This window comes from Synchiropus splendidus, chromosome 12 (genome assembly GCF_027744825.2).
Source record: "Synchiropus splendidus isolate RoL2022-P1 chromosome 12, RoL_Sspl_1.0, whole genome shotgun sequence".
Lineage (NCBI taxonomy): Eukaryota > Metazoa > Chordata > Actinopteri > Syngnathiformes > Callionymidae > Synchiropus > Synchiropus splendidus.
In genome coordinates this window covers 4,209,715-4,234,688 of record NC_071345.1, presented here as the reverse complement: position 1 = coordinate 4,234,688, position 24,974 = coordinate 4,209,715, and the positions used below count along the sequence as shown (strand labels likewise).

Here is a 24,974-nt window from a genome sequence, read left to right as displayed (position 1 = left end):
TGAAATCCCTTAAAAAAAACATTCAAATGTGTTTGCTACTTTCATATTTTCCTCCACATCATGTTTGATTCTTTGTGGTGAGGCACTCAACCACATCAGACTCATTTCGCTGGCACAAGCGCCTGTGGGGGTGAGGAGGAAAAGAAAAGAACAACAGAGAGGAGAAGGACTTTTTTGTTTTTTTGTTGTAAGTAACAGCTGCCAGTTTTTAAAAGAAAGGAGTCATTTTTCAGCAGAGGTAATGATGATTCCTCATGCTCTTTGACTTCCATCTTAGGAGTTATGCAACTGACTGGGATTGGGAGCGCTTGATTCACAGCGCTCTGGATTACATAATTCACTAGCAGGAGCAAAGACTTTCATGTATATTTCAGAGAGCATCTATAATTTACTCAGCAGACTTACTTGTTCTTCTATTCTTCGACCAAGCTCCTATTTGAGAGTTAATGAGATGAGAAAGAGTAGAATTCCCCCCTAACCCTCACTGGGACCACCACTCTGCCAACACCATTTCTCTTCCTTGAGAAAAGACAAACAGAAGATGTCAACCGGGCGATGTTATCAGCAGTGTGCACACAGCAGTCTGATGGAAAATCACCAATACTGAGGTCCCAGGTATAAAGCAGCAGCATCCGCATACAAGAAAAAGACCCTTTTTTTTTTCCTTTTCGTCCTTTCACGCTTGACTTCAAACACACTGAGGGAGCGGCTGAGATCCCGCGGCGCCAACAGCGCTGAATTAAATTCAGAGGCATGAAAGAATATCAGAGACACAAGAGGAAGTTGCCCACATTTACACGGCTGGGAAGCAAGCGAGGAAAAGCATCTGTGAACTGGAACTAAAAGTGCCACTTCAGAGGGAGAATGTTAAAATGATAATCAGGAGATCTAAGAATGGAGAGGCTCCATCTGTGTTTTGTTGACAATGTTCTGTTTTTTTTATGCTGCATCAAGTTTGTGCGTCAGTGTGAGTCAGTATTTGATGACACTTTCAAAGAAGTGTGTGACTGTGAAAGTACACCGCAGAAGTGCAGGTCATTTCTGTGGAATGGATGCGTTGCTGTAGTCTGTTGTTGTAGACCGTTGCAGCCCAATACCACACACTGATGATGGACTATGGAGGAGTAGAGCTGTGCCATCGTCAGCTGAGGGAGTTGAAAGGTAGCCAGATGTTCACCTACTTCAGGTTTCAGTGTGTAACTAATGAGAGAATGTCCACAGAAGATCCGTTCGGAATGATGGGGGCTGGACTTGCTAATGCTCTCCAACATTCAACACTGCGTCAGTTCACCAGACTCAAGCAACTGCTCAGGATTGTCTATTCCATCTTAAGGTACGTTCAAACCCAATGTAATCCACATGACAATGACTGTTCGGTGATGGGTTGATGAGGTTTCTCGACACAGGCCAGCAGATGGCACTGTCTGCGGAAAAAAAATAACTAATTCAATCATTTCTAAACCAACCATCATCACTGTTTCATCAACCCTGCAATACTGTTTTATGATACCTCAGCGACCCCTTTACTAGCGACTGTCATTCATGTAATGTTAAAGTAGTGGTGCGTATGATATAAGAGCGTCACATTTCAGGCTACAAGGTCACAGCTTCAGCATGTTTCAAGCACCATGTTACAGACAACTCTCATGACATCAAGTGTTGAAGTAGAAATAAATGAACCAGGCAACCAATCACAGTCCAGATTTTACTGTGTCGTATCCAAAGAAGGAAATTTTGTCAACAAGGCAAAGAAACATGATGGTGGAGAAGCTAATACTAGCGGTTTCTAGCAATTACCAACTCACCAAGCCAATAGCGGCTTATATACGCTCCACTAACTTTTGACCCACCGCTACCCAGACAACACATCCTCACTCCCATTGTGTAATATATTGACGTTGGGAAAGTGGACCTTTGCTGCCCATGCTGATACTGAAGACAGCCTTCCGTGTTGTTGATGCATTCTATTTTCAATTAAGGCACATGTTCCAACCTTCTGCTGGCATGCTGCTCCTTTTGTTGTCAAAACACAATATGGAAGGGTGCGTAGGACGCAAATGTCAATTTTCCCAATGTCAACATACTACACTTTGGGAGTGAGGATGGGTTTCCCAGAATACGTCGGAAAAGTGGTTCATCAGTTAAGTTAACATCGGGCATGTTTGGCCCACCCTCATGTCATTCATCTTATCTATTACTGACTCGGTTCTCCATGTCTTCTCTGCCTCTGCCTTTATACATTCAGATCATGCGTCTGAGAAGTTATCTCTGTTTTCCCAGCATGCTCAGCAGCAGCATGGGCAGGTAACCAAGCAGCAGTGGATTTATCTTGGTGACTTTAAGAAGCCTTGTATAAAATAAATCTATGTAAAAGTCCATCGGGGAAAAGTCGGGTCTGAATGAATTAGCATAATACACGCATGAGGAGAGTCTGTGTAATCTGACAGTTTAATTGTAATCCAGAGGAGGGGGCAGGGAGGCGAGGAGGCTTTAAGTCATGATGCTGCAGTCCAGAGAAATGAGGCATGGGCAAAATGGATACTCAACTGAATAACTGCAGTTCTAAGTATGGGATTGCTCTTCATCATATTAGCTATATAGTTTGGTTTTCATGTACATTAAAACAAATTTCCACACAAACTAGCAAAGCACAATTGCCATATGGCTTCTGCTACAGCGCCACCATGTGGATTTATTGGCGTTGGTTTTAAGTGCAAGAAACTTTCAGTTGGTTATTGTAATCTTACACATTAAGAGCTTGGTTATTAACTAGCCACTGCTTTTGATAGATAGAATTGTACGATTTTACAGTGATCAAGTTAGTGATGAACTGATGAGGTTCTGTGACACATTGCCCTCCTTTTCAGGGTTTAAAAATGATGTTGAGTTTTGTTGAAAGTGTGATATCTTGTGGCTCCTGAAAATGAAGCCAATGTTTTCTGAAGCCTCATCAATAGCAACAGCAATAAATGATCTATAAGACAGGCTGGACCGACAAAGATAGCAGTGGTTGTAGTTTGTGTTTGTGTCAAACCCTATTGGTTGAATTCTCTCTCTGTTTGTGGTCAAACAGAAAACCTTGACTCAAACTAGTGATGGGCTGATGAGGCTTCATGAAACAGTGTGACACTCTCTGCTGTAAAATCTTTGTCTTCACAGGACTATTTCATTTTTAAACTGAGTGCGCCACCTTCGAAGCCCTGAAAAGGAGGCCACTGTTTCATGACGCCTAACTCAAACAAATGCCTCAATGAGTCAAAGAGAAGCTACTAACATTTTGATTGGGGTCATTTAATGGGGAAAAAAATGACCTGAAGGTGTGGATGAAAGCTATAAGAAAAGCTGTTTACCTTCAGGACCAGTGTCTCTGCCTGTGTGTATCTGCACTACAAACCAAGTTGGGGAGCAGGAGTCAATTAGTGTGACAACTGAGCGAGGCCCATGGGTGCAACAAAGCAGCAGAAACATGGTGTGCATCATCCCACAAATAGCTGAGGGTATGATGATTTTACTGCGCTTCCTAAACATTTCAGCCATCTGCCCGCAGATGTGGCGTCCTCTTTATGGTGACGAAGTGAAACCAGCAGCATTGAAAAAAACACTGTGGCCTCTGGCAAGAGCTTTTCCCAAATACGAGGTTAGAAAAGATCAACTTAAAAGCTGATGCCTCCTCTGCTGTGGTCACTTTTACAAATACAGGCCACAGGAAATACGCTGAGTTTAGTCTAGCATCAGCGTACCAGAGGAAGGTGTTAGAACTGTCAATATATTCGGTTTTGTTTTTAGCTTGTGGCTCACACCCAATCTGACATGTAGTGCGACTGTTACGATGCTGTCCCGCTGACACTGCAGTGAACCAGGTCTAATGGGAAACAAGAACAATATCCCACCTCAAGCAGAGTTGACATTTACTCTTCTTGTCTTTTGTAAGTCACATTTATTATTCTGACCCACAAGAAGTGGATACATTGACACGTCGCTCTCCCCACCTCACACGTGTCCGTTAGGATGTGCTTGCAAGGCCGGAACAGAAAAGATCATGATGAACATTGCAATCAAATATTTATATGTCCTGTATTATATAATGTATTTCAGAGGGGACAGAGCTGTGGAAAACAAGGCCATGTCGCCCTCAGCAACAATAATACACTGGACCTCGGCCAGTTCTGGACACAGGCTTCTGCTTTGTCCAGCGACCAGATGTGAAGGCAACATTAGTGTTATGTTTGTGCCAGGTGAGCACTCTCCATCTATGCGTGATTTAAATCCATGTATTATTGCAAAATGTCTCTAAATTCCAGGAGTTGTTTGGTTGACCTTGACTGGATTGTTGAAGTAAACATTCATGTAGTTTGAAAATCTTACTCAACTCAAGTGATAATCTTTAAAATTAACAATGACTGAAACAAATATTATTTGATTAAAATACAGGGTATCATCTGATATTGATTTCAATCTACTTTCTCATCCAAATATAGGCGTTAGAGGACAGATTGGCGAGCAATTGCAAGGAGTTAGTGTCACCTAGTGGCTGGATCCATGACTGCAAGCGGAAAATAGAGCTACTGTCGACCGTAATGTTGAGGTCACGAATAATTATTTAACAATACATTGGACTTTTTCAACTTTGAACCACAAAAGTCTACCGCAAAATAAAGTTTAATTAATCAATGTTCTATGAGTGAGTAAGCAAAAGTAAATAAGTAAAAATATTACAATTAAATCAGCTGTAATTTACTCGAAATGCTCGCGTTTCTATTTGAAGCGAGTACATTTCCCCCCCCAAAAAATTGATTTTTATTTACTGGATGAATTGCGCTGAACGTGTGTGAAATTGCAGCCAGACTCCAGCAGGTGTCGCATTTGGTCATGTTTATTAACTGCCTTTTTGTTTGGATTTACTTCGCTTATTTCCTGTTCCAAATTGGTCACGGGTCACTGTAAATATACGCTTACTTCTATTCATGATCGCATGTATGTTAAGTATTTGAAGGCGAAGTTGATTATTTGTGCTTAAGGACTGATGTATGCAGTTTTACGATGGCAGATTTAGTCGTGGTGTTGAAGCTGCTTGAAATAACCATGGCAAAAGCTGTCTACTTCTTGATCTGTGTGGGTGTATGTAAACTTCCTGGAAAGGAAACCTACCTCCATGACAACCAGCAGTTGTGGCAGTGAGAGGCGTGGGTGTACTCTGACCCCCATAATCTGACCTGGCCAGGCCAAATATTTCTGTGGAGGTGTGTTTACCCTGCACATACCCTCAACTGTACTTCACACAACAGGCTTCTAACCTTTCCCACTAACTCAAGGTTTGAGTCCGGATGGGCTAAACAGCTCTTGGCCTTGAAGGGAAAGTGTGTTTTCATTGCACAGGCTTGACATTTTTAGAAGCTCTGTGTGTGCGTATGGCCTGATGGTTTACATTGCAGCCCTCAGGGCTGACTGCGCAAACCTTCATTCTGTGCAGCGCAAACATGCACTTGACATGTACATTCTATTCAAGCCAGCTACTACATGCAGGAGAATTGGTGCTGCCTGTTTGGAACGTCTACCTCATGGTGACAGTGATGCTTATGTTTTAAATAATAATCCACATTATTTAGCAATAACATTTGCTCGTCACATAAATAGCTTGCGTATGTGAGTACATAGAGAAACTTTGGAGGGCAGATTTCATTGTTGATTTCACTGTTTTTTTTTTTATTTTGTTTTTTATCTGGACACTTAATGGAACTTGATAAGTAAAATGACTGCTATACTAACATGATTCTGATGACCAACTACTGATACAAAAACTGGGTAGTATTGGTTTTGTATGAATGGTGTACAGGGGGTTTTGCGTTTATGATTATTTATCATTGTTCATTATTCTTTATCAAGTTGTATGCAGTAGTTAAAATGTTTGTTAGTTTAGTACTGCTCTTTTTGAGGTTTGGGGATGGATGGTTGCAGCGTTTAACCATGAACCACCGTACCATTTTCACAGATTTTATTGTGCATTAAACACGTTAATAAATATATACATTTGCTATATGGACTTCTTTATAAGAAAGATTTTGTTATTTGTAGTTGTTTAATTAATTGTTTGTCGATTTATCTCTCTGGTGGTGGTAATGTATTCATCATGAATGCTACTTAGATTTGTGAATAACTGGATTAGCGCGAATAACTGCACAGCAACAAAAGAATAAGCGTCGCTTGTGCATACGCATCAATGACCTGAGTTTTGAGGCAGAAAATCTTTGCTATGTACTGTATATAGACGCCTCGTTTCCATTGGACACTGAAAAACAAAATGGCTATTTTGATTGGTTCATTCCGCACTGTCCCTAATATCAGCCAATCGAAATTGAAGTGGGCGGGGCTTAACTTGTGTTTTCTTGATTTTCTTGCGCTGCAGGAAGGAGTGTTGTGGCTGCTAGGGTTGCTGGAAGTACAACTCCGACCATAACTTCTGTCGCTGTGTTGGTCATCGTCCTTCTCACACGGAGGAACCGGTGAGTTATTGTCTTTATCTATCCGAAAATCTTTAAAGGTAGCGTTGGCGATACCTGTAAGCAGCTTCACATGGCCACCGTTAACTCTTCACTGTCAAACGGCTTCACATGGAGGGTGACGCCGGGGGGTGATGCGCTAACCCGCTAGCTACTTTTAGCTCTCTCAAATAGCTAAAGGAATACTACGATTGTTCCTTTTTTATGCCTGCTTAAGTTAAAATAATCATCTCGTAATCTTCGCCGTGACCTACTTAAATGTAAGCCTGTCTTATTTTTAGAGATTTATGTTCATTTCTGTGCCGGCTAACCGATGCACAGGGAAGCCAACTAAGTTAGCGATCGAAGTCCACACCGTTTTATTATAGTTCTTCCCCTCATCAATAAAAATGTATTTTTTAATCGAACTAAATTCTGTATTATGGCTGTTATCCAACTGGTACGCCCCAGCATACTCGCACACAGATAGACTAGAAGCAATATTTACATTTTATTACCTATTCTTTGTGAAAACAAAACACGGAGAAGGAATCACACTGCCGTAGTAAAGAGCCTTTGGGTGTGAGAACGTTGTAAATGCCTGACAGCAACAGCTGTTCTTCTCCTGGTTGACATTCTGCCCCACAGGGCATTGTCTTAGTACATTCTTCATTACATCCTCATTCGTATAGTGTGGTACATTCTATGTGATGTTTCCTAGTTCATAACTTCTTTGGGTTACTTACATTAAATATAGTGGGAATGTAATGAGAACAAAACATTCTTAAAATGATGCATGGTGAAACTTTTAGCTGGTTTCGTTTGATGCTTTAGATCTGAATTGTGATTATGTGAATGTATCCTATTTCACTGCAATGGCACACCTTTTGTGGGGAGTCGACGTATAGCAACAGCTGCGCAGCAACAGAGTGTGTTTCGGATGGTATTGCTGCACTTCTGGAATGCTTGCAGAATTCCCTGTCTTCGGCATGCTTGACAATAGCTGTTCTGGATGAACCTGATCCCTTTTGGTTCATGGGCTTGGAATGTCTTGCTTTTTTTTTTTTTTTTTTTTTTACTTTTTGGTGGATGGATCCGGTGCGTTCAGGATGAAAGCTAACGGTATAGAAAAGTCAGAGAAAGACTGTTCGGCTAAGACACTTGTTTGGAAAGAAGAGAATGATTTCCAGTTTTTATTTTAAATATCTTTGTACTGTTTGACCTCAGTGGCAACTTCAGAACAGTGACATTTTGCTGTGCTGTGGTTTTCACACATTGCTCTACTAATGTGTTGACTAGGTTCATGACTTCCTTTCTATGACTGAATATGCCTGCTTTTGGGGATAGTTTGCATTTTATTTGATGTGACAGGAAATGAAGACATATATCGAATCTTGTTTTTCTATCATACACATCATACACATTCACTGCCTATTGCGAGCGCCATGTGCTGTTGCATGGTATTTAACCTGCTACCTAGTGATGTGAAATAAGTGTAATGTTAGTGCAGAAGGACATGGCACTTTAGAGCTAAGACAGGGAAGGTAATCCATGTGAAATTACAGCAGAGGTAACTTGAACTCTGCTGCATGAGCATCCATCGACTTACTAGTCCAGCAGCAGGGTAGGCTTTTCTCTCTCAGATGCTCTTGCTTCTGCACTTCCCATTCTATTCCGGTCTATTTTACTTTGAGCATAACAAACCAACACAAGTTCCTAACCAATCCACCACACTTGTGTGGTAACATGAAAAAGTTCTTTTTTTTTTTTAAATAAGGAAGTCATTTCAGAAAATTTTCCTTTCAGCAACATTTTGTTGCCTAAATTAAATGGCTGTCTGAAACTTTTTGCAAACTTTTCTTGTGTATGTTTAGCGTTTTGGATTTTTTGAAAGAGTGGCCTAGCATTGTCTTTATTCCTCTGTCGAGACAAATGTATCATTTATTTCACTGTTTTACTTGGATGAATATCATTTTAAATTGGAATATTTTGCAAGTCAAAAAAGCTCTGGCAGAGTCACCTTTTACTAGAGATGTTAGGCTAAGTATCACTTTGATTACTTTTTGTTATTCTTAAAAAGATGTGCGATTAAGGAGTTCTTAATGGCAACAAAAACTAACATCGTAAAGAAGATTACTCGAGATTGGATTTGACTGGCCAGTCTGTCCGTCTGTCTGTCTGTCAGCGGGATTAAACAACAACAGCCACCACCTACCATAAAAGCTATCATAGAAGCTACACTTTGTTTTAGTATAGTTTCAGCCTATTGTTGATGGATCAAGTTCTAATGTTAATTCTAAGCCATCATCAAGTTGTTCTTTTGCTCTGACTGTTACACGAAAATCCAGAGCCACAGGGGAAGTAAAAGAAGACCCAGATCAACATGTGCATTGAGTCTTTAAAGATCTGACTGAGCTTCACGTTGATTAATGATGGCATTGATAGGGTCTCGTAGTCTCAAACTATCATTTGCCTCCAAGGCTTCCTTGTTTGTGTCTGCCAGACAAGCTAATCTTTGTTTTAATGATGGCAAGCAGCAGTTGCCTCATGGATTCTCCCCAAGAATTAATGAACGTAAAAACTGTATGACATGTGCTACAGTAAGACTTCTAATCCTGAACTTGTTAATCATTTTTAAGGCTATTTTTTTTTAGCTTCTTGCTGTTTGTGCTCAGCTATTCTAGTCAGTAGAAGTATGTCAGCGTTCTGCTGACTCAACCAAAGGATCCATCTGGACTGGAATGCGAGATTAGGACAATGAGCTTAATAAGTATGTTAAGTATCTATTTTACTATGCTACAAATGATGCATCAGTGATGAACATAAAGGTGAATGTCATGCCGCTCCACTCCGCGGAATGATGCTTTAAAAGGCTCTGTATACACTGCAGGGGTTTTGGCTGTCGCAAATGTATGAAAAGTATGACAGTAGCTTTGACCCCGTAGCACTCTGACAAATTATTTAGCTTGTTCATGCTCTCCAGTTGCCTGAGTGGCAGCTTGAAAAGACATACAAAATTCCAACAAGACATGTTGGACAAATGTCTTGTCTGATGCCGCCATTTATGGTATTGGATCAAATCAGTGCCCATTAAAGAGGCCGACAAAAGAAGTGCAATGTTTTGTGTCTTGCAATGCCTATACGTTGTGTTGTCATGGGTTATCATGAAGTTTGGCTTCTTATGATGTATTTATGGTGAAATCATTTTTGATTTTGAGCTACAGTTTGTGTTCTGATGCAAGCAGGTGCTTAAATCTATACAGCTGTGTGTTGTTGCTGGCTTATTAGGGTGTCCAAGGTGACAGCTGTCTAGAACTAGTGAGGTCTTTGTTCTCAATGAGATGAACGTCTGTGGACCCAACAGCAGTGTTTTGACTTTGTGTGGACACTGATGTCTGCTGTGCTGTGGCTGGCTTACTCTGTTAAAATATTGACTTTCGTAGACTTTTTAAAGAAATGTTCTTTAAAGATTTTCAAAGCTACCATTATTTATGTCTGTATAAGTGTCCACCATACTCACCATTTTAATACAATGCGCTATTTAATAGTACTGTACTTCCCCCTCATATAGCTAAGAATATCCAGTTGTGAAAATTATTGTCAGTGTGATCTGTGTAAAGAGGCTTGATCCAAAACATCTGGAGAATATCATTTGGAGGTCGAGCTATCGCTATCAAATTAATCCTCCAATTTGGATATTGCCGTCTGCCAAATTTGGATTTAGTTGTTGTTTGGAGTTGTGTTTAATAAAAGGTAGAGCTGTACACCTTAATGTGTGTGTGCTGCAATTGTGCCACACTTGGGTCATAAAGATGATACTTAAATTAGGTTAATAATGCAATTGTGGGTTTTATGCTACTCATAAAACCCATTATTAAGAAAAAACTGGTCCAATGTTAATTTGTTTCACCATTGCACTGTATTCTCTTTGAAAAAGAAATGTGTCTAACTTTTTTAAGGGGCTAAGAAATGATGCTTGTACTTGAGAAAATGTCGGAGTGGAAAAGGTCTTATGCAAGAAAAGAATGCAAATAGGTAGCATGACTGAACAAATAAGTGTTTGTCACTTCTGCATTTGGACGTTTTAGACGTCTGGTATTTCAAGTGAGAAACGAGAAGTGTACAGTGTGTCAAGTTACGTCCACTTTGAAGAAACTGCTTCTTGAAGCCAACATTTGAGCCGCAAATAGGTTTGTTTTCAGTAGGAAACACTCAACCGCCTCAGCATGTATTGTTACTTTCCCTCCTCTCTGTGAACAATAAACTCAGCATGTTGCGTCCGACAGCGTTGCATGGGGGCAAAATCAGGAAACTGGGTTGTTGGTTTATGTTTGAAATTGTGGTTGAGTAGTTCAGCTATAGAAAATTCTGATAAACACAAGGTTGACTTTCATTCAGAAAATTGTCACACAAAACTGTTCTGTCTCCACAAGTGTAATTAAGATATACACTCACGTGTGTGTCACAATCTCATTGCACTCGCAACTCATTTGTTAAAGGTCTGGAATTTTACGAGGGAAACGTGCTACTGGTGTGAGATTCAAACTTTTTTTTTTAAACTTTTTTAAACTTGGAACTAATGTAGGTGAATGTATGTCATGGGTATGTAGCACCTTGCTATCTCCAAGCATCCAACAAACAATAAAGATCATAGTTCCTAGTACCATGTGTGATTGTATTGAATAGCGTTGTATTTTTGTGATGCGCTTTCAAAGATTGTGTTATTACTGGAGCAAATGTATTCTTTTTCCACAAGGGTTGTATTTTTTTTTCATTGAGTCTATCGTTGTGGCCTCCACCCAGGAAAGGAGGAGTCTGTTGTGGTTTAGATTTCATGATGTTCTCACATACCCACTAACAGTAGCTTCACACAAGCCCCAGTCACAAACAGACATGGTTCCCTTTGTATCTGCAGTTGGGTTGATATGCTGGGTTCCGCAGAACAGAGGTGTCATTGAGCAGAGACGTAGGAGGAATGTCTTCGCCTAAAGTCCGACTCCTTCACCGCTGGTCGTCTGATTCTACCCTGAAATACCAATCCCTCCTTGTCTTGTCTGTGTTTTGTGAGGCAGTGAATTTCTTTTGCAGTGTCGTTCTCCTTTCTTATTTATGGATTCAGGCTTTCTTAGCATTGACCCAAATGCTGACTACATCAGTGACATCTGTCTTTTTGCTCTAGTATTTCCACAGCTATTGTTATTTGAAGTAAATAGAAATTAGACCTTTTTCAAGGGTGTGGGTGTTGATTTCCCTGAAATGTATTGGACTTCATTTCACAGGCAAAGAAATCAGCTCCCATCACCTCCAAAATATTTTTTACAGTTTCAGAATCAGAAATGAAGTTGCATATATCTCAACCAAGTGTCCCCCGAGTCTTCCTGTCGATATTACTCCCTCCATTTGGTGACTGTGATGCTACCAAAGCTAAAAACAAGTGCTGGAATGCGAAGTGGAACCGTGTGTGGGCGGTGAGAGACGCGAGACTGCCATTGTGTTGGTGCAGGTTTCCCCTTCTCAGACCAAGCCATGCTCTTTTCTCCACCACTCCCCTCAGCTCTCCCCCCCATATGTGTCCATATTAGGGCACAACACTGCCAACCTCCCTTCACACTGAGCTCAACCCCCCAACACGCCCTGCTGTCACATTCGCTCGGAAGAGGGAAGCCTGAGGGAGATGCAGTCCCCCTAACCCAATTTGAAGTGTTGTTTTCCTGGCCCGTCAAAACAGTGCAGCGATTTCGCAGAGGCCAAGGCCAACCATGTTGTGTTTGCGGCAGTGGCAATTTTTTTTTTTGTGGAAAGACTGCTGTTAATAGGCTTAACAGAAGAGGGGCTTTGCCATATGCCACCTTGGTGTACCTTTTTTACTTAGTTAGCGCCCCCTTCCTTTTCATATATTTAATTGTTTTAAAAGAAAGATGATAGCATCTTTAAGTGGTTAATGAAATGTTTGTATTGTTTGTTTTTCAACATAATTTGAACAAAGTGGGACTAAACACCACCATGTAACAAGTTACGGCAAAAAACAAAGTTGACTGAATCGGGCCCCTCCAAACCAAATTATAATTCTGTGTTATGTGGACAACGCTACCACAAGTGCTACCACAAAAAAGTAAGTTAAAGACTGGCCAAGAAGTCACGCTATCATCTCTAAATGTGAGTCAAAGCAAACGACTCATAGTGTCATGGATGGCCGCTGAGTGGTGTTGACCTGTTTTTAATCATGACCAAAATTGACTTCCCAGGCCATTCTGGCTGCACTCTTTTATTATTTCAATCAGACCGTATGGATCAGTTGGCCTTGGCCGCCGTTCATTGCTTTGCCCTCTCTCATCATCTTTAAAAGCTATTGACCTGAGCAGGTCCCGCGACAATAAAAGTTCTATATTGACGCCTGTGAACGCAAGTGCTGTAGGTAAGATTTCAGTTCGAATATAAATGAGTTCTTCTGATGTAGAAGTGCTTGCACGGATTTTAACGCTGCATAATCGCTAAATATTTATGCTTGACGTCTTTTAATGCTGCTCTTAAAGCTCACTGAGTTGTGTCAAAGCTCTTTTTTTTCCATCAGCTGTTGCTATGCGGAATAGAAAGATGCTCCGGAATCATCACGCTCACGCACATTACGCCTCGCCATCTATTGAACCTCGTTGGGGACTAACCCCTGTGTGACCCCGTTAAAGGTTGCGTGAACCACACGGATGCTTCAAATACAGATGTGCGTGTTCCTCCCCCACCCCTCGCTGCCATGCTTGCTGTCTGACTCAGTCATTTGGCCGGCATGCTACAGTAAAAGGAGATGTTCTGCCATCACACTCAAGTTCATGCTTTATTTTCTTATTATACACCTTGGATATAACTTAATCTGAAACATATGAGCTTGCATTACATAGTGTTGTTTTGAAACTTGATGTTCATTCAAGTATATAAATAGGTTTTAATGAACGTCTTTTGAAACCAGCATTTTTTTTTCTCTTCAGTTTTTGGCTCACAGAATAATTTTAATAACCCCAGCATTGTTAATGATGGGAGATTAAATGCAGGGGTCATTTTGCTCTTTAATGTTGGTGATGGAGAGGTCCTGTGAGTCCTGTCTTAAATGAAATCAAAACTTCTTCACACTCGAGGAATTCTCTGAGACTGCACATTCAAGAAGCTGTTGAGTGGCCAGTGCTGTGCGACGACCTTGACTCAATTTCGACTCGCACCTCTACGTGGTCAGGCTTGACAAATCCCCTCTGACTTGCGTTGTCGCTTTGCATCACCATGGGAGATAAGACGGGAGAGAAGTTGTCTCACAACATTTGTCCACATGATGCACTGGATTTGTTCTTCTTTTTAACAATTTGTCCCAAACCTGTGTGAAAAATGTGCATTTGGAAGTCAGCTTTTCACTTCAGTGAGACTGACTTTCCCAACTATTTTGACAGTTGATGATGGCATATAAGCAGAAACATGTTTACTTTTACTGCTAAATATATCTGATTCCAGTAATACGTTGTCACCACCAGTGACGATGGTGTTAGTTTTGACTCACTTCATGCAGCGTTTCTCTCACGTTCTGTATTTGCCAGAATTTTCTCTTTCAAACAGAAGTGACAGCAACTTTCAACACTCTCACCTTCCCCTTTTTCTTAACAGTGAACTAGAGCAGCGCCAGTGTCCATCCCCACTGAGCCATAGTTCTCTGTTATTGATCCACTTCCTCTGTCTAAACGGCTCTCTGCTCTGTTTTGTATTTTTAAAACTAACCCTCAGAGATGCACTTAAATGCATCACTAACCTTGACTCAAGCGTAGCTCTTCACTCTGGAAAGTAGCCTATGACCACTGAATCAGAAGTTGAAGCCAAGTTGATCTGTTTTCTTATCAGCCTTTATGGTGCTCTTATAAAACAGTTCTGGGCTGTTGATGATCTCTGTGCTGGGACACTGCAGCCTGTATGATAGAAGGTGTTATTTTAATGAGACGTGTGGAAAATTTCATCCCCTGTCTCTGTTAATATTTCCTGAAAAACATGTTTGTTTTTGGATTGTCTACCATCTCGTCTCCGTTTTTGGCTGCCACCACTGCCTGAAGTTGTCGCTTGATAGAGAAGCTGACCACGGTCAGGTCCACTGCTTCATTTGGATATTTGTTTCAGAGAAGCTGCCCTAAAGATGAATAAATTCCCTTCATATTGGTTGCACTGTTGAGTTATTGGTTTCATTTTGTTAAGTGTGTGTCAGCACGGTTCCTGTCTGGCATATGTCACTGTGTCACGCAGGCTGGAAAGTCTGTCTGTGTATGAAGGAAAGGGGAAGCAGGGAAGTGATTGTGTGAGAAGAATTTCGGCTTGCATCAATAGGAAAGCAGAACGACAAGATGTAGACGAGACGTGTTGGTGGGTGAAAACGCTAAATGTGGCTCTGCCCGTCTGACTGCGGACATTTTAGTTTGCATCTCTAGGTGCGTGTGTGTTGCATGATGTGGAAGTAAGTCGGCTTGCTACACTTCTGTGCCTTTCTAAGAAGACAGCCCCAGGTCTGTGTGTGGCAGCCACCACCCAAATTTCTACGGATGTCAACCTGTCAAATGTGCATGGTTCAAAAATGTATTGATCACAAGGCACATGTGATTACTGCTTTAATACCTTTTTTTTGACTGAATGTTAATGCTCATTGGGGCTGCAACACTAGTCTACACTAATCGACTATTAAGTTCAGGGTCTGTCAGGATTTTTTTGAAACTGTGGTGGGAAAAAATGAACAGAACGCAGCCAATCAAGAAGCGCTGGAGAAATGGAGGGGAACGTTTTGTCTTTTACTAGCCAGCTCATGTGTCTGGCCAAAATGAGCAACTTGAGTGCCGTGAACACCAGGCTTCTGTCATTGTTTCTTTCAAGATTTTTCCATAGATAACATGCCGAAAACCGTCATGTTCATGTCCACCTCCAAGTGTTAAAACGCATTAAATGCTATGCAAGTGTTTACAACACTTTACATACTTTTTTTATTTTAATTTATAATCTATTTACAACACAAGGATCATATTGGTATGTGTGTCAACTGGCATGCAACATATGCCAAATAGTAGACTTAAGGTCGTCTGTTATTGGTCGACTATCAAAATAATCGTTAGTTGCTGCCCTAATGGTTATGAATATTGAATGATTGATCAAGTTACACCACTCTTTTTAAAGACTATTCAGAGTGCAGTGAGCTGATATGGTCAGCAGGTTGAAGTTGTTGACTTCTAGTATCAAACATAGTTCTGATCTAATCTTGGCAATGACTCACTCTCTGTACTCTCTGTACACTTCACTCTCTGTAGTTGCAGAATCACAAGTTAATGTTTTTTCCAAACTGTTAAGGATTTGTTTATGTTGGTTTAGTGCATCAGAAGCACTGTTTGTTGGCAATTGGGCTAATAAAGTTGCACTGTTTTACTTCATGTGATGCATGTATGTTTAGCAAAAAACAAATTTGCTACCATGCTGCAGAATGTTCCCAGGGCAGTAAGACAAATGAATAATTTACTGGGTAGTTTCAGTATCGCTTCCGTGTTGTTGTTTATGCCAAGTATGTTGTGTATTTAGGTCACGCACAGATGAAGAGGCAAAGGGAAAACATAAACTTTTGATTTGAATATTTATGAGCTTTGGTGAGCACACTTTCCTGCCAAAACTCGTTTTAAACATTAAGATTTACATAAGAATACCTCCTGTTTGCTTTATTTACCACTAAAACAGAGGGCTGTGATTTCATGCAAGAGTTCTGCTTTTGAGAATTTTTTCAGAGTTTCTGTCAAAATTGAAAAGAATTTATTTTGGGTAATGTTTGAGGGTAATATTTTCAGTTTTGGTTTGGTTATGTTGACAAAAGGGAAGTGAAGTCTATTTTGAACACTGTTGTGAACTGTCAGGTACTTTTTAAAACTCTTTTTTTCTTTCTTTTTGTTGCAGAAACCAAAAGAGAAAGTGGATGATATAGACAGCAACCCAATCTCCTGTGCCAGAGAAGGTAAAAAAAAAAGAAAACCCCAAAGTAGATGAGTGGGAAATGATGTGAATATCGATGTGATGCAGAAGAATGTTCTCGGTCACAAAATTTTATGCGGCACACTGAACGTTTTCTGCTTCCCTTTGTTCCAACCACGTCGGTGAGAAAGCGGGTTGTTACTAGTTATTCACTAAAATTAAACAATTTTGGGAACTGTGATGCAAACACTGGGTTCACTTCCTGTTACAATACCACATGACCCGCATCTTTAAAACTTTCGTTACCTGCTTGCATTCTTTTTCATGTGCTGTTTACATGACTTTATTTTCAAACTTCAATTCCTGGATGATTTACTGTTCATCTCAGACATGTATTTAGTTTAAAATGAAAACGAATTTGAGTCGCTTTAGTCTTGCACTTGGTAACATAGCTTGCATCATCAAGCGAATGTGCCACTCCTTAAGGGCTAATTACTCTATTTATAAAGCAATTTGTGCACGGCCTTCTGGAAGTTTCTTTGTAAATAAAGTTTTATTATTGCCTAATTAAATTTTTTAAACTCATGGACCACCCAGCTGCTAAAATGATCATAAAACTGAGTGTTAAGAACCCTATAAATATACTCATTTGGTTGACCAACACAATTGGAAGGATGTTTATATACCACCTTTCACTTTGAACCTTTTTTTTTTTTAATATTGAGTCACTTGATGATCATCTGTTTAGTTGCACTCATATTCACCATGTTTTCCTGTGCAAACTGTTGTTTCTGCTGATTTTGATCAAGATTGAGTGCACAATGTTGTAGTCATACTCTGTTCCCAAACGCCCTCATCTTTTTAAAAAAATTAGCATGTTTTTCCCCCATCACAACAGACGTTCTTTCAATCTTTCAGGCCGCTTTGAAGGCACGAGTGCTTTTGATGTTATGCACTTGTGTTTAATTATAAAGCACAAACGACCATGAGACTGTTCGGCTTTGGAGCACATTTTTAGAAGCATGAAGAATGTGTATGTCAAGGTTAGCTAAGAACAGTGATCCTGCTGAAGGCTCTTTCCACTACTGCGGCAACCACATGCTGTATATATCGGAGTTGTGAAAAGTATATGACATTAGCAGACTTTTTCTCTCAACACATGTCTGCGTTATTTCCTTGCGTGAACTCACGTCATTTGAAATGTGTGATATAACAGGAAAAGGGAAATGGCTCCCCACTTTATTCTTGACAATATATTAATAAGTGAATCTGAAAGAGGAACAGAGCAGACAAGAAAATTCCCAGTTGTTGTTGTTCCCTGTCTGGCATCATGGCGTAAGAATGAATGTTTATAAAATCATGTTTTATGTTATGATAAGTGGTGCTAAATAAGAGTCACTTTACTCCTTAAAACAAACAACAACAAAATATAACATATGAGTTAAAGTGTTGATGCATGATTGAATTTCATCTTGCACTCTGCTAGAAATAGTTTTCTTCAGACTTGTTCATGGGAGTGTACCTTTTTCAGTCTACTGTTGATTGAATGGAAGCAGTGCAAGCTGAGGCAGCAATGTGTTTGAGAGTTGCACAGTGTGGTGCTGAAGTGATGACGCTCCACAGAAACAACTGAGAAAAGGGAGCGGGGGAAATGGAAAGTCTAAGAAGTTTAAATATCTTCAAATAGATTGCATTCACAGAGTATTATATAACTGAAGAATTAAAATAATTTTTAAATATGTTTTTTAGTTCATTGATCTGACCTTTGACACTGGTCTCGAATTTAACATTAACGTTAGAATTATGATTTATTTTTCATGTTTTGCTTAATAATAGGTTTGTTTTGTGTTGTGTCACAATGTTCAGGGTGGAGGCCTGTATATCCATCTTCTTTCCTGGGTTAGGTAATGGCATATTCAGCTGCTGGGGTTGGTTCGATGGCCTGGGGCTGAACGTGAATTGCACGCACAGATTCGTACGACTCTTGCATTTAGTTGCACAGATCTGACTTGGACTTTTGGAGAGCTCATCTGCTTCACATCATCTGCAGTGCGTTTCACCCAGTCATCTATGATGATAACATAACAATGCGGTTCGGAGGATGCCCTTTTCGTTTTGTCTGAGGTTAACTATTTTTGCAGATTTCTTTCTATGTCATCTTGAGCAAATTGCTTTCGTATTCTCTCTCTGTTTGGTCTGTTTCTAATGTGCCAAAATCTTGGCCATTTACTCGAATGAAATACTCTTTATACTTTGCTTCCAGTGCATCTAATATACACAATCAATTCAAGAGTTTTGAATATGGTAGACGATGTATTTTGACTCTTTAACTTGTCATACAGAAGGACGCAATGTGGTGAAAAATGCAGCTTTGATTACAAATGTTTCACATCAGGTGGTCAGTTCTTTTTTAAGTCCAAATTTCACAGCCTTTTTTTTTTTTTTTTTGGCGGTATGTGCACCCCGAGGATCTAGATCTTGTCTGAGCTGGACAAGGGAGCCTGTTGAGGAGCCTGTTCTAGCCGCAGGTTAGGCTTTGTCTGGAAAAATCATGCAGAAGATGAGTGCAGCACATGTACCAACTTGACACCACCACCGTGCGACGAGAATACAAAACTGCCGCCCCCTTCTGGTCAAAACTCGCATGGCATCAACAGAATCCCTGACAAAGGCGCCTTGCTGAGATCTTCAAGAAGTGTTTCTCTCTGCTTCAAGTATAAGTAATTAAATGAGGTGTAACCTGTGTAGGAATGTACGATGAATGCGAGAATGAATAGCATGTATGAAAATAATCCACCGTTGGCTGGAGGCTGCGCAGAGAAATGCAGTGTGATTATCATGTGCGTGTGGCAGCACAGTGTCCCTTTTGTTGCTGCTTCACACTGCCACTTAAGTCTCGGAGGGTTTGATTTCTCCTGAAAAGAATCTTCAGCTCACTCGCTCTGGCTGTGAATACTATTAGAAAAGAAATACAAAACTGTAATATCATATAGACACCTTCGTAGCTGTATCCCTTTGTGGTTCCCCCCGTGGCTCTCTTTTTTACTGTTTAAAACCCAGCAAAGACTACAGTGAACATAATAACATATAAGGTGAAGGTGAAGGCTTCTCAGGAAATTGCTAGCTTCTTTTACCTCAAGGAAATTCTTTTTACAACATCTACTTAACATGCTCCACTGTTTGGATTGGAAGGAAAGCACTGCCGTTGCGGAGAGATTGTGACTCATCACACTGCATGTGCTGGGTTCAGTTATTTAAGGAAGTGCAAGTGTATTAGTCTCTTGATACTCGATGTGTGCATTTTATAAGCATAGGTCTTCTTTGCTATTCGTGGGAGTCAAACTCCAGACGTTCTGGGAATTGACCCTTCCAACTGTTGAATTCCCCAGGTCTGGCCCATGCAAAAGCATTTCAGGGAAATGATATTCAAACTTTTTTTGTTTGCTTGGATTTTGTAAATTGTTTCATGTTTCAATGTTTTTTTTTCTCTCACCATATTGTGCCAATCTGTTCCCCTAAACCTGGTCACAACTTCAGGAGACATTGCTTAATTCTGCAAATGTAGAAATGATGTTGATGTGTTTTCTTGTACGGAATCTTGAGTATGGCCCCTCAATAGGTGAAACCTGTTTTCATGTGATCAAGTTTTTGACTGTGCAATCATCACGTGTTATTTTGACCATCAGGTTTGCTGGAATGGGTAACCTGCTAAAAGTCCTAACAAGGGAAATAGAGAACTATCCACACTTTTTCCTGGACTTTGAAAGTAAGTCTGGAGCGAGCGACAAATGAGTAGGGTCAGATGATTCTTCTTCCCAGCAGGTTTCTCTCACTGAGACGGGACTTTTTGCTCTCTTTTCATCCTGCTACTCCCCTCCTATTTGATTACTTCAAGCATCAGACATTTTATTCTCTCTCTCTCTCTTTCTCCTGTGGTCTGTTTCTCTCTTCCAGAAACCAAATGGGGAATCTCTTAAAAGTGCTCACTTGCACTGAGCTTGAGCAGGGGCCAAACTTTTTCCTTGACTTTGAAAGTGAGAATGGCTGCTACACATCTGTCCGCAGAGCCAACACCACCCCCAAAACTTTTTGTTTTCCTCTTTTCCATTAACCCCTTCTTTGTTGGGCAGGTCATGGGTCAGCATTTGAACTGCTAATGATCTGGTGCCATCTGGAGGTCACACACAGTTTCAAATTACAATTGAACATCACTAAACTACAAATACAAATGTTATTAGAAGTACAAAAATCAGGTTTTATTAAAATAGAATTCTATCAAGTTTAAATTCACAGTTTCCCAACTGTGTTGTTTGAGGTTTCTAAAACCAGTGACCTGGCATCAATTTCAGTTAAAAATGAAGCTGACCCTTGACCTTTGCTCTTTGCTTCTCACTAACGCTCCTGCATGACGTGTAAAGTACAAGGATGTCTATTGTACAAAAGATTCCATTCATCACTGTCAATGTTTTCAAGTTATTTTTTTATTACAAAACGCCACGTTGACGTTAGATTTGTCCCAAGCCTATTACACTTCGCACACTGAAGATATTTTTAGGAACTGTCCCTCTATTGTTGTAGGAAAATATTAGTATTTATTTTTAATATTTTATGATCTTTATTTTTTCCTGAGCGTTATTTTTTTTGGAGCCAAGTTAAGGCATCTATATAGCTTAAATGATGGTATATTATAGTGACGTACTAAATTAATAGATTATTCTGAAAATTGATTTCATAGTTTAACGTCTTTAATAAAGAATTTTAAAAAAAGTGATTGCGCTGAGAAATGGAACCTGAAACCGAATACAGATTTGCTTGACTTGATAAGAAGCTCATTTGATCTTATGAGCTCTAGCTCTAGTCTCAGCTCAATACACTAATGCTGCTGCAGACAGTAACAGTCAAATTGCTTTCCTCCTGCTGTGTGTTGTGGGATTAAAAAAAAAAAGTTAATTTAATTTTATGCTTCATTGTTCATCCATTCCGTTTCATCTGTTTTTAATTGTGAAAAGCTAAACTTTTAATTTGTCGGCTTTTATTTTCACCAGCTAAAACTGCTGTGAGACCCTGTTGTGACTAACTTTTGTTTGTGTGTAAGATGCACAACCAACGGAAGGAGAGCGTGAGGTGTGGAACCAGGTGAACTCAGTCCTTCAGGACTCGGAGAACATCCTCTCTGGTCTGCAGGCGTACAAAGGTGCCGGTCAGGAGATAAGAGATGTACGATCGATCAGGCACAGCATTCACCAAAAACGTTCTGAATTGAAAGTGTATTTTTAATGTGCTTTTTGTCTGTAGGCGATTCAGAACCCCAGCGATCTGCTGCTGCAGGAGCGAGCCTGGAACTCCGTCTGCCCGCTCGTCATCAAGCTCAAGAAGTTCTACAGTTTCTCCCTCAGACTCGGTGCGCCTGGTTTCTGGCAAATACGGTGTCAAACATTCAGTTTTCTTGAGAGATTGTTCACTGGTCCCACAGAGGAGGCTCTTCGGAGTCTGTTGGAAACCCTGACGTGTCCGCCGTATGCGCCAACTCAGCACCTGGAGAAGGAGCAGGCTCTGGCCAAACAGTTTGCCGAAATCCTCCATTTCACGCTACGATTCGATGAGCTCAAGGTCAGTGCTTAGGTTTATAGGGGAGTTTTAAAGTCGGGTCATAGTTGACGGTGGGGATGTCCTTTCAGATGAGAATCCCTGCGATCCAGAACGACTTCAGCTACTACAGAAGGACCATCAGTCGAAACCGGATAAACAACATGAATGTGAGTTCACGTTGAAGTCTTCATCCGGACGATGATCTGGTGTCTTTTTGATGACAATAAACTGACGTCAGTATGTTGCCCGTTCTCAGTTGGATATCGAAAACGAAGTCAACAACGAGATGGCCAACAGGATGTCTCTGTTCTACGCTGAGGCCACGCCCATGCTGAAGACGCTCAGCACCGCCACCACCAACTTTGTGACAGAGGTGAGCAAGTGTGAACGACTGTCTCTATAGTAGTGATGGGCGGATGAGGCGTCGTGAAACAGTATTGCAGGCAATGTTCCCTCTAATTGTTCATGTGTCTGAGCAAGCACACCTGGACCACTGTGAGTGATCTGTCTTTGTCGGCTGCGGTGACAGCTGTAATAGTTTATAAATAGCGTTTAAAAAATATTTTTTTTAAATGTTTTCAATTTGCAAGCTTTCAAATGTCTTTGAATTGTATAGATTATTTCCATATTTGTTCTACTCAATCACATATTGTAGCGTCTTCTGGTAGTAGAATATATATATATATATCTCAAGAATGCTCCAATACAATAAGTACACAAACTGTAGTCATTGAAGTCACATGACACCATTGAGGGCACTGGATATCAAAGAACTTCCAGCAACTTTTACAAACATTTATCCTTTCTCAAACTGATTGATAAAGCTCATGAACCTGTCTGTTGTGAGACTGAATTTTGTCCACTTGAGGCCACCGTATTCTGCGACCACTCCACATAGAACAGAATGAAGAAGGAACAGGTTTCTTTCACTGACTACACAGTTAATTTCCTCACCTGACTAGCATGTACTCTCTGTGTATAGTAGTCTGAAACCAGCGCTGTCACAATTGTCTCTCCTCTGCATAACTCCGCCCCCCCAATTGATTGAGACCAGTGTTTTCAGGGGCCACTAGATGGCGCTTTTTGTTTGGTAATGATGTCAGGTTTCATTGAATTAGAATTTCCAAGTCCAAACGTGTTGCGGCTGACAGTGCCCTCTGGTGGCCTGTGTTTCATAAACCTCATCGACCCGTCACTGCTCCATACTCATATAGACTCACTGATTCCTTCTGCTTCACCAATGACTGCAGAACAAAACCCTTCCACTGGAGAACACGACAGACTGTCTGAGCACCATGGCGAGTGTCTGCAAAGTCATGCTGGAGACACCGTGAGTACCGTGACGCAAACCACTCCATCCATGTAGCCATTGGAATGAGGGTGTCTCTTTAAACTCAGGGAATACTCAAGTCGCTTCAGCAGCGAGGACACACTCCTGTTCTGCATGAGAGTGATGGTTGGAGTCATCATTCTCTATGACCACGTACACCCCAACGGTGCCTTCAACAAGTCCTCCAAGATCGATGTAAGAGCCGCATGTCTGATAGACGCAGCGCAGGTGCCGCAGCAGCCTTGTCTCACGTGTTTGTTCGCAGATGAAAGGCTGCATCAAAGTGCTGAAGGACCAGCCGGCTGATAACGTCGAGGGACTGCTCAACGCTCTTAAGTAAGCTCTTTCATGAATCACTCCTAAAGCACAGGCGGGTAGTTAAATTTCCTAAAGGGCCATATTATAAACTGTGACTGTTGTGAGGGGGCAATGACTAAGAATCGTGATGGGGAAAAAAATGTTAAGTAACAAGGATGAAATGAACCATTAAAGATTCAATGGAAGGAAGGATATTAAGAAATGGAAATATGGCATGAGACTTATAAAAACATTCCATTTCATGTACGATTTAATTTGAATATAAATAACTATCGCACAAATATCTATGAAATATTAAAAGGTAATTCATTTTTTTGTTCGTAATTTTTACTTTTTTTAAATGAATTTTCCTCACTGGTCCTCAGTGTTTACTACCCGCGGCCACGCCTCACCAAGAGTTACACCTACTCTTCTCAATTGTGAGGTGAATATATGGTCTGACAGAAACGTAACTCTTCTGCCTCAGGTTCACCACCAAGCATCTGAACGACGAGTCCACTCCGAAAAACATCAGGACGATGCTCCAGTAACTCCCCTAAATCTAAAAATATGAAGAGGATCTATGGTATGACCTCAAATAAGATGTATATGTTTACATTATTTAAAAAAAAGAAGACTCCGTGTTCATACTTGTGTGTATTCGCATAGTCATTCCCTCCCAGTTTAGAAACAGGTTGTCTACTGTAACAGCACAATCGGCCCAAAACCCATCAGCCTTATTTAATAGAGCTTTTGTGCAAGCAGATCTCGGGAATCGACCCGAAATGTCTTTAACCTTTTGTCTGTTTTTCTTTTTTTTTTTTTTACTTCCCGATCTGCAACTTTTTACTGAACTCAAAATTAGCTATTTTGTATAGTCGTCCTTTTACAACTTTCAACTCGAGTGATGTCAACGTTTCAAGGGCTGAATTTTTGGATGAGGGATGGAGGACGTCGTTCATTTGTGTGTGGTTTTTATCTGTCTGCTCCTGCCCTGTCTAAAGAAACCCACTGTGAACACAAAGCTACACCAGTCAAAAGCAACATGAAGTGAATTCAGCACTGACACCCAGTCACCATCGCAGCCACTCCACAAATGTTTTATTTAATATGTGTGTGACAACAATCTGAATGAAAGTGTCAAGTCTGTGTGTGTTTTAAATGACTTCTTTCTTAATTTGTGTTTTTGTAATAAACATTTATTAAAAAAGGAGGCTACGTATTTGTTACACCATTGTGAGTGGCTGCTTCAGGATCGTCAGATAGTGGTGAAACCCGAGCATTGCATGGATAACGCTAAATAATGTGGCGGTCTGGCGTGTTGT

General features: G+C 40.6%; 1 protein-coding gene across 3 annotated transcripts; it reads left to right on the top strand.

Moving 5' to 3' along the window:
* The first annotated feature begins 304 nt into the window (after positions 1-304).
* On the top strand, positions 305-24,852 carry fam49a (family with sequence similarity 49 member A). Of its 3 annotated transcripts, none has more exons than XM_053881589.1 (15): positions 305-1,161; positions 1,222-1,333; positions 4,096-4,235; positions 6,404-6,500; positions 16,419-16,476; positions 20,388-20,467; positions 21,529-21,650; positions 21,729-21,834; positions 21,907-22,043; positions 22,112-22,189; positions 22,279-22,395; positions 23,273-23,352; positions 23,421-23,547; positions 23,618-23,688; positions 24,137-24,852. In XM_053881589.1, exons 6-15 carry the CDS (start codon positions 20,395-20,397, stop codon positions 24,198-24,200), a joined length of 975 nt encoding a protein of 324 aa, XP_053737564.1. In that variant the 5' UTR covers positions 305-1,161; positions 1,222-1,333; positions 4,096-4,235; positions 6,404-6,500; positions 16,419-16,476; positions 20,388-20,394; the 3' UTR covers positions 24,201-24,852. The 3 variants fall into 3 exon arrangements, with proteins under 3 accessions (XP_053737564.1, XP_053737566.1, XP_053737567.1); XM_053881591.1 differs by lacking the exon at positions 20,388-20,467 and adding an exon at positions 20,120-20,199 and having other exon boundaries at positions 313-1,161; positions 24,137-24,849; XM_053881592.1 differs by lacking the exons at positions 305-1,161; positions 1,222-1,333; positions 4,096-4,235; ... (1 more) ...; positions 16,419-16,476; positions 20,388-20,467 and adding an exon at positions 20,121-20,199 and having other exon boundaries at positions 24,137-24,851.
* Positions 24,853-24,974: the final 122 nt, after the last annotated feature.

Excerpts from the sequence above, each read along its gene's own strand:
- fam49a (XM_053881589.1), top strand. The coding sequence starts at position 20,395 with ATGGGGAATCTCTTAAAAGTGCTCACTTGCACTGAGCTTGAGCAGGGG. Across the intron at positions 22,396-23,272 it reads CCACCAACTTTGTGACAGAG|AACAAAACCCTTCCACTGGA; the intron begins GTGAGCAAGTGT and ends CAATGACTGCAG. Across the intron at positions 23,548-23,617 it reads ACAAGTCCTCCAAGATCGAT|ATGAAAGGCTGCATCAAAGT; the intron begins GTAAGAGCCGCA and ends GTTTGTTCGCAG.